Source organism: Trichechus manatus, unplaced genomic scaffold, assembly GCF_000243295.1.
Source record: "Trichechus manatus latirostris isolate Lorelei unplaced genomic scaffold, TriManLat1.0 scaffold00157, whole genome shotgun sequence".
Lineage (NCBI taxonomy): Eukaryota > Metazoa > Chordata > Mammalia > Sirenia > Trichechidae > Trichechus > Trichechus manatus.
Window position 1 is genome coordinate 769929 of NW_004444093.1, and position 10115 is coordinate 780043.

The 10115-nt window shown below is 44.5% G+C and overlaps 1 gene segment (V, D, J or C); it reads right to left on the bottom strand.

Moving 5' to 3' along the window:
* Positions 1 to 322: 322 nt before the first annotated feature.
* LOC101361900 (immunoglobulin lambda variable 1-40-like) overlaps positions 323 to 10115 on the bottom strand; it is a 16810-nt gene continuing 7017 nt past the window's right edge. Inside the window, 1 exon segment of the V gene segment in view lies at positions 323 to 712. Coding sequence covers positions 323 to 712 — 390 coding nt within the window.

Sequence of the window (10115 nt, forward strand, 5' to 3'; positions counted from 1 at the left end):
AATGAGAGGATGTCATAGATCTGAAAACTCCTAGAAAAAGGAAAATCTGATGATGAAGACTCTGGATTCCCTAGTCAGAGTTCGGGGCTGAGATGGTCACAGCTGGACCCTGCCGCCTTAAACCCTGACTTCAATACAAAGAGAATCTGTGTTTCAAGCTGGCAGGGAGAAGGCTTTCTGTTTCCTTTGAGACTTTTTACCTAGGAAGGAGCTGCAGTGGACAGAAGGGAGAGGAGGGGCCTTACTCCCAGGCAGAGCCCCATGGAGCAGCTAGGCCCAGAGTGGCACCAGCACAAGGAAGAGAAGAAGCCCCAGCCAGGCCTTAGAAGGAGCTGCTGGGCATCCTCCTCCTGGCAGATGAGAAAGGAAGTTTTTGTCTCACTTCCCCGTAGGCCTGGAGCACTGTGAAAGCATTGAGGCTGCTGTCATAAGACTGGCAGTAATAAACAGCCTCATCCTCAGGCTGCAGCTAGTGACGGTCAGGGAGTCTGAGGTCCAGACTTGGAACCTGAGAATCGATCTGGGACCCCTGAGGGTCGATTTCTATTACCATAGATGAGGAGTTTGGGGGCTTTGCCTGAAATCTGTTGGTACCAATTCACACCGTAGCCACCAATATTGGTGCTGCCTCCAGTGCAGGAGATGGTGACCTGCTCTCCTGAGCTCCTAGACACTGAAGGTGGCTGACTCAGCACAGACTGTGCCCAGGATCCTGGAAGTGGGAGATACAAAGATGTTGATTCTGGGTTCTAGAGACAGGAAGAGAAAGCAGGGCCCCATGTGTCTTCACAGAGCCCTTCCCCAGCCCCAATCTAGTCACCTGTGCAGTGAGTGAGGAGGGTAAGGAGGAGACAAGGCCATGATGGCGAATATCTCCAGATTTCTGCTTTATGTTGCCCTACAGCTGAAGCAGGGCTTCCTAAATCTCCCCCATGCACTCTTCACACTCTGAGAGAAGGGAGGGTCCATTCATGCAAATGAGGTTACTCTCAGTTTTCTGATCCCCCTGCTTGGCCCTGGGTCTGTCCCCTCTGCCTGAGGATGGCCAGGGGTATGTGGCAGGGATGGGACAATGTGGGTCCCAGGGTGGGTTGGAGGTCATAGTTGTGGCCTATGAGCCTTGAGCAGAGGACACCAGGCAGGGATAGGTGGCTTCTTCCCAGCTCTGATTACTTTCAGGAATGGGCCGTGAATGCCTATTTTCAGACTCAGACACAGCAATTGTGTGACGTGGAACCAGTGCCCCTCAGAGACAGCTCCTGCCTCCCCACTGCTGAACTCATTGTTCCTGCTTTAAGTCTAAGCCAGGTGACCCCTTTATGTGGTCTCCCAGTACCTCAGGGCAATCTTTTCTCCACTGAGACTCTCAGGAGTGAATCTGCTCTATGGCTCCCTTGACTGTTCATTGGATCATGACGGACTTGGTTTCTCTTCTACAGATTCCTTTTAGATCTGGAATCAAATCCAGAGCAGAGACTGGCCATCAGGGATGCTCCAAGTGTACAGGGGGTGCAGCTCTTTCTTTTTATGTTTTTCCTTCCTGGTGGCCTGAGTCCTCCTTCCTTGTGGTTCCACTGCAGCACTGAGGTAAAAGTTGTTCTTTTCTCTAGCAATGGTTGTGGTGAAGAAGCCCTTGTGTGCACTCCTGGAGGGTCATGCAGTGTGAATCTTCATCTTCTGTCAGTATTTCCACATATTTGAAAACAATAGTCATCCATAAACTTTGACCAGTTGATTCACTCCTAGGAGTTTACTCTCCAAGTACAAGGACACAAGTCTGCAGGAATCCATGCCAAATAAAACTCTTAGCAAAATATTACTTGCTAACAAAAAGGTCAAACATGCTGAGCATTTCAGGATGGAATGAGTTGAAATTTTAAATTTCTTCAGTAAGTGCCTGGCCCCAGGTGAGTCTGATACATGCTAAGGGTTATGATCAACCACTCCACACAAGGGGTTTAATTGGGAAAATATGGTTTTATGGTGTTTAAAGTACACATCAGACATATTATTAACATTTTTCATATTCAAATAGATTTTTAGAAATGTGCTTTCATCTGGGTTTTCTGCGTATCACTCTGTCTTTGAAGATGGAGAAATTTCCAGAGTGAATATTCTTTCCATTTTCTTCCCACGTTAAGGAACAGGGATTCACCCAGGCTCAGTAGTTGCCCACACACAGAAGAAGGCTTGCCATGGTCCCTCTGTGTCCATTGGGTTCTCCCTATGGAGTCCTCTCAGCTCTCAGGCTGAGTCAGAGAGAGGAGCAAGTCAATAGCTGACTCCCCAATTCAGGCCCCATCCTGGGCCAGGACAATGTGGCCTGTGTGAGGAGACACATGTTTAAATTCACATGAGAATTTTCTCATTATGTGATGGAAACAACTGATTTCTTCACCCTCAGTAACTGTATTTTGTGCTGAAGGGAACCCAAATCCTACGTATTTCAACATGAGTAGTTGTTCTGTTCCTCATACACTTGGAATAGGATGTCCTCCTGCAACTGAGCTGTCTGAAGTTGGGAGGGGAGAGAGCAGTTCCCCAGATAAGGCCTCCTGAAAAAGACACGAACCTCAGGGTGGCAGCAAAAGAAACAGTAGATGTCCAGCCTGGGCTGAGCAGGCAGATGCTGGGTGACTGGAGACACTTTGAAAGGTCCATATCTCCATACCATAAAGACTTGGAGCACCAGATCAGGTGCCAGACAGTCATCGTAAGACTGGCCATGAGAATCAGTCTCATTCTCAGGTCTCAGCCTGATGATGGTCAGAGAGTTGCCAGACATGAATCCAAAGAACCAATGACCTAGGATTAACATAGATGAGAAGTTTGGGGTTGTTCCTGGTAATTGTTTGTTCCAGCCCAGAGAACTGCCACCCCAATGTTGGTGCTGCTTGCAGTGCCTGAGGTGGTGACCTTCTATTCCAGGGATCCAGATACTGAGGGTGGCTGAGTCAGCAAAGACCAGGCCCAGGATCACAGAAACTGGGAAGACAGTGAGCAAAGGCTTATGTAGGACATGGCAAGTAGCGCATGTGCCCTGGGCACTACTTGAAGGAGGATACCGTTGAGCAGTTTTTGTTAACCTGGTAAGGCCCAACATCCTTCCTTAATATGGTAGACATCAGTACATATAAAAGCCAAAACAACATTCTGACAGCCGGATTTGGTACCTAAATTTTTGTGAGAGAAAGTTTAGACAGGGGTGCCATTTTAGTGCTTGCTGTAGGCTTTAGATACGCTGCTGTCAGTGAGATAGCAAGACTGGTGTCAGAGTTCCCCTGCATCCATTGAGAGAAGAGGAAGAAGACAAAGCTTCTCCCTGTGACTCTGGGTATCCAGTCACCTGTGCAGAGAGTGAGAAGGTTTAGTGGTGAGGGGTCCAGACTATGGTGGACACACCCAAGAACTCTTATTCCCTCCACAAACCCTGGGAGGAGGTGATTCATGCAAATACACCCTCACTGCCTAAAGTCTCAGGCCTACATTGCCCCCTAAATCAGGCCCTTTGGTTTGGGCTTCATTGGTTTGATGGTTAATGTAATGTATCAACTTGGCTAGGCCATGGTGTTCAGTGGTTTGGCAAACATTATGTAATCATCTTCCATTTTGTGATCTGCTGTGAGCAACCAATTAGCTGGAAGGGGAGTTTCCTTGGGGGTATGGCCTGCATCCAATATATACAGATGTTCTGGCAAAGAGTACACTCTCTTCATTGATCCTGCATTCATCTCATTGTCTTCTGACCTCTTGTTCTTGGGACATGAGAAGACAACAGCCTGTCAGTCACCTGACCTTCAGATTTGGGGTTTGTCATCCCAAACCATGTGAGTCAGGAGAAACTGTTAGCTCGCTATCTGACCCACAGTTTTGGGACTTGCCAGCCCCTATAACTGCATGAGCTATTTCCTTGAAGTAAATCTCTCTATATATATATCTATACACACTTCACTGGTTTTGCTCCTCTAGAAAACCCAGAATCAAACAGTTGGGAGAGGAGAAAGTTCTCGATAATGTGTGGAGGGGTTCCCCAAGAACTCAGGAAGAACTTGGCAGCTGCTCCACAGAGAATACTAAGCAGAGACAAGGAGCAGGTGGGCTGATTCACCACAATAATGGACCTACCTACTGTCAGGGACAGGTCCATATCACCCCCTGCTGCCCTGATCCCAGGCCGACCCAGTCTGTGATGAGTTGCCAGCAGCACATTAGAGAGAGGGTCCTGCTCCAACCACTGCTCAGTAACTGACCGCTTCCAGCCCAAAGGCAAAGTCAAAGACCTTCTCCTTTGGGGGAACCTCATTTCTCAGGTCAGTGTTTACTCTTCCACTCTGGGTTTCCAGTCTGATCTGCCCCACTGCTCACTATGCTTTCAGGGTGAACTCAGAGGGGAAGACTCACATACAAACACTTGTGGAATAACAACCAGGAAGCACAGAGCAGAGACAGGCCCCCAGGGCCTCACCTCCAGTCAGCTCAGATGTGCAGCCTTCTCTCTTCCTGCTTGATCCTCATCTGATGAGACCATAACTCTTCTTTCCCAGCACTACCACCTCCCTCATTTGAGTAGAGGGGTTTTTATGTAGTCGTTGTTGGAGAGGTGTAGGGGGAAGGCCTCTCACAGACACGGATGGTGGGCTGCGAACTGGTACCAGCTTATTATCAATCAATTTGGCAACACTCCTTCAAATAATTGTGTACACATGTTGAACAATCAGTTAACTCCTAGGGATCTTTACTACATAAAAGCACACTACAGTTTGTTAAAGATACCTAGTGGCACAAATGGTTTGTGCTCCAATGCTAACATAAAGCCTGGAAGTTTGAACCCACCCAGAAGTACTGCAGAAGAAAAGGCCTGGCATATGCTTCTGTTAAGATCACAGCCAAGAAAACCCTATGAAGCAGTTCTACTCTGTAACACATGAGGTTGCCTTGAGTTGAAATCTACTCAACAGCAACCAACAGAAACAAAAAAAAGTTTGTTAAAACACAGAGAAGCACTTAATATATGAGTTAATTAGCATAAAACCTTATATCTTTACCTGTCCCATGATATTACTTTAGATTTATTAGATTTATATGATTATTTATGATCTAGTTCCCATCAGGGAAGCAATACTTAACTTTGTTATGGTGCACATATTAATGGAAATTATGTAGCTCTTAAATTAGTATCATCTTTATGTGTAATGTTTTCAAGATTTGTTATTATGTGAAAAGATAATCAAGTGCCTGCAAATATGACTTTGTTAGGAAAAATCAATAGAACAAAAGATAACAAAGACTTTTTTGTATGTGTATAAAAGCTTCTAAAGTCTCCACATAAATCTTGGCAGTGTCTCTTCAAAAGAGGGACTGGAGAAGAGGGAAAAAAGCACACTACTGTCTTTTATTTACCTAAAAAACCAAACCCAAACCCATAACCGGCAAATCAATTCTGACTCATAGGTCCCTATAGGACAGAGTAGAACTGCCCAATAGGGTTTCCAAGGAACAGCTGGTGGAGTCGAACTGCTGACCGTTTTGTTAGCAGCCATAGCTCTTAACAACTGCTGCTCAAGGCTACTTTATTTTCCTAGGGACTTGATTTCTTTTCAAATCAATGTTTACTTTCTAACATTAAGTAAATAGTAAATAGTGAATGAGAGTATACTTAGCTAGTTGAATAACTATCCCCCTCAGTTTATTTGCAAGCATAACTAAAATCAATATTTAATTTTAGAGTAATGAGGGCCACTTTCTTGCTTTTCAAAACTTTGTTTTCCATTGAGATATTATTATATTTTTTGAAATCATGCAAAATCACAAAGTATTTTACAGATTCTTCCTCCTTATCCAATAACAACTAACTTTTATAAAGAAGACTTTGCTTCAAGTTTCCTCATTATTGCTCAACTTTATTTGATTCAGATGGTTTTCATGGGCATTTTGTTTTCCTGTGAGCTTCTTTGAGTAAGGAGAAATGTATCTGAGCTGAATGTTTACTACCTACAGTTCATGGATGTCTATTAGAAAGACTGCTGCTGTGGATATTCATACACAAGTGTTTGTGTGGACATATGTTTTCAGTTCTGTTGGATATATACCTAGGAGAGGAATTTATGGGTTACATGGTAACTCTGTTTTAATTTCTGAGAAACAGTTGAACTGTTTTCTGAAGTGGCTACACCACTTTACATTCCCATCAGCAATGTATTGGTATTCCAGATTATGCACTCAACTCCAGCACTTGTTCTTTTCCTCATTCTAACCCTCATGTGTGTAAAGAGGTACCTCTGTGGTTTTGACTTGCATTTCCCTAATGATTAATAATGTTGAGCATCTTTTCATATTCTATTGAGAAGACATATGTATGCCCCATGTGTCCTCAGGAGATTGCTGCCACCATCAAGGACTTGAAGGGTGCAAGAGTGTAGATTCCCACCACATCCTCATTCAATTCACCTATTTGGCCTATGCAAAAAGCAGATGGATCTTGAAGAATGACAGTGGATTATCAAATATTTTACCAGGTTGTGACTCTATTTGCAGCTGCAGTTCCAGATGTAGTTTCATTGCTTGAACATATTAATACATCTTCTGGTACCTGGTATACAACTATTCATCTGGCTAATGTCTTTTTCTCCACTCCTGTTTCAAAGGACAACCAGAAGCGGTTTGCCTTCAGCTGGCAAGGTCCACAATACCCATTTAGTGTCCTACCGCAAGCGGTATATCAACTCTTTAGCCCTATTTCATAATTTAGTCTGCAGGGGCCTTGATCGCCTTTACCTTCCACAAGACTTCACACTGATCCATTACACTGATGACATTATGCTGAGTGGTCCTAGTAAGGAAGAAGTGTCAATGACTCTAGACTTATTGGTGAAACATCTGTGTGCGAGAGGGAGGGAAATTAATCTGACAAAAATTCAGGTGCTTTCCATCTCAGTGAAATTTCTTGGAGTCCAGCGATGTAGGTCATGTCGAGGTATTCCTTCTAAATGAAGGATAAGTTATTTTATCTGGCCCATCCCACAGTTCAAAAGGAGGTACAATGGCTGTGGGTATTTTAGACACTGGAAGCTGCATACCCCTCATTTGAGTGTGCTGCTCTGGCCGTTTATCAAGCGACCTGAAAAGCTACTAGTTTTGAGTGAGGCCCAGACCAAGAGAAGTCTCTGCAACAGGTTTAGGCTGTCGTGAAAGCTGTCCTGCCTCTTGGACCGTAAGATCCAGCTGATCCAATGCTGCTTGAAGTGTTAGTGGCAGTAATAGAGACACCGTTTTGAGCTTTTGGCAGGCCACTATTGGTGAATCAGAGCACTGACCCTCAGTATTTTGGAGCAAAGCCCTGCCATCCTCTGCAGATAAATACTCTCCTTTTGAGAAACAGCTTTTGGCTTGTTACTGGGCCTTAGTAGACACTGAAAACTTAACCATGGGCCACCAAGTAATCATGTGTCCTGAGCTACCCATGATGAACTAGACAGTGTCTGACCCACAGAACCATAAATTTGGACGTGGAGAGTTGCACTCCATCATTAAATGGAGGCGGTATATATGAGTCAAGCCCAAGCAGGACCTGAGGGCACAAGTAAGTCGAATGAGTAAGTGACCCAAGTGCCCTTGTTCTCCACTCCTGTCACTTCATCTTCCATCTCCTAGTCTACACCTATGGTCTCGTGGGGAGTTTCTTATGATCAGTTGACTGAAGAAGAAAAAATTTGTGACTGGTTTACAGATGGTTCTGCATGATATGCAGGCACCACTTGAGAGTGGATAGCAGCAGCATTATAGCCTCTTTCTGGGATACACCTTAAGGACAATGGTGAAGTAAAATGTTCTCAGTGGGCAGAACTTCAAGAAGTGTACATGGTTGCTCACTTTGCTTGGAAGGAGAAATGGCCAGACATGCGATTGTATCCTGGTTCATGGGCTGTGGCCAATAGTTTTGCTGGATGGTCAGGGACTTGGAAGTACCATGATTGGAAAATTGGAGATAAGGAGGTACGGGGAAGAGATATGTAGATAGACCTTTTTTGAATGGGCCAAAGAAGTGAAGCTATTTGTGTCTCATGTAAATGCTCACCAAAGGGTGACCTCAGCAGAGGAAGATTTTAACAATCAAATAGGTAGAATGACACATCTGTGGAAACCAGTCATCCTCTTTCCCCAGCCACTCCTGTTGTGGCCCAATGGGCTTATGAATGAAGTGACTATGGTGGTAGGGATGGAGGTTATGCATGGACCCCCACTCACCAAGGCTCACTTGACTACAGCCACTGCTGAGTGCTCCATTTGCCAGCAGAAAAGACTGACGCAGAGTCCTCGATATGGCACCATTCCTGGAGGAGATCAGCCAGCAATCTTGTGTCACGTTGACTACATCAAACAGCTTCCATCATGAAAAGGGCAGCATTTTGTTCTTACTGGAATAGACACTTCCTTTGGATATGGATTTGCCTTCTAGGCACACAAGGCTTATGCCAAAACTACCATGTGTGGACTCACAGAATTCATTATCTACTGTCATTGTATCACACACATCATCGCCTCAGATCAAGGGACTCACTTCACAGCAAATGAAGTGTGTCAATGGGTCCATGCTCATGGAATTGACTGTTCTTATCATGTTCACCATCATTCTGAAGCAGCTGAACGATGGAATGACCTTCAAAACACACAATTATTGCACCAACTGGGGTAATACATTACAGGATTTGAATAATGTTCTGCAGGAGGTTGTATATGCTCTAAACCAGCGTACAATATATGGTGCTGTTTCTACCATAGCCAGGATTCATGGGCGCAGGAATCAAGGTGTGGAAATGGGAGTGGCACCACTGTCTTACCCGTGATCCACTCACAAGATTTTTGCTTCCTGTCCCCATGACCTTATACTCAGCTGACCTAAAAGTTGTAGTTCTAAAGGGAGGAATGCTTCCACCTGGAGACACATCACTGATTCCACTGAACTAGAAGTTAAGAATGCCACCTGGCCACTTGGGCTCCTTATGCCTCTGGATCAACAGGCAAAGAAGAAAATTACTGTATTGGCTGGTGTGATTGACTCTGATTACCAAGAGGAAATTGGATTCATATTACATAATGTAGGCAAAGAAGAGTATGTCTGGAATGCAGGAGATCCCTTAGGGCATCTCTCAATACTACCCTGCCCTGTGATTGAAGTCAATGGAAAACTACAGCAACCCAATTCTGACATGACTACTAATGGCCCAGATACTTCAGTAGTGAAAATTTGGGTCACCCCAGCAGGCAAAGAACCACAACCAGCTGAGGTGCTTGCTGAGGGTAAAGGGAATATGGACTAGGTGGTTTAAGAAGGTACTTCTAAATACCGGTTATGACCTCGTGACCAGTTGCAGAAATGAAGACTGTAATTGTCATGAATATTTCTTCCTTGTATATGTGCATCAAATTTTTTTTTTTTTTTTTTACTTATAAAATAGAAGACGTAAACAGGGCTAGTGTGTTTTTGGTTGTACATGTGTTAGTTATATCATGTTGGGTGCAAGTATGACTTTATAATTGTCTTTATTCAGGATTATGCATGGTTTAAGGAGATGTGTACAGGTGCCCAACTGACAAGGGGTTGACTGTGATGGTTAAAGTTGTGCATCAGCTTGGCTGAGCCATGATCCTCAGTGGTTTGGCAGTTATGATGTAGTTTGGCAGCTTTTTAATGATGTAATCACCTCCATAATGAGACCTAGTATAATATGATCACCTCCATGACGAAATCCGTTGTGAACAACCAATCAGTTGAAGGGAGTTTCCTTGGGGCTGTGGCCTGCATCCAATATAGGTGGACTTTCTGGTAAGACTCATTGGCTTTTGCTCACTCTGGATGCTGCAGGTGGCTCTGTTCATCTGACCTCTGGTTCTGGGACTTGAGCTAGCAGTTTACCTGCTGATTTTAGGATTTGTCGGCCTCTTCAGCCTGTGAGCCAGAGGCTTCCTATCTGACCTTTTGATCTTGGATTAGCCAGCACCTGCAGTTACATGAGTCAGGAGAAGCCTCTAGCTTGACCCATGAGCTTCCAGCATCTGCAATGGTGTGAGCCATTTCCTTTATATAAATCCCTGTCTATATATATTTATATGCTTTA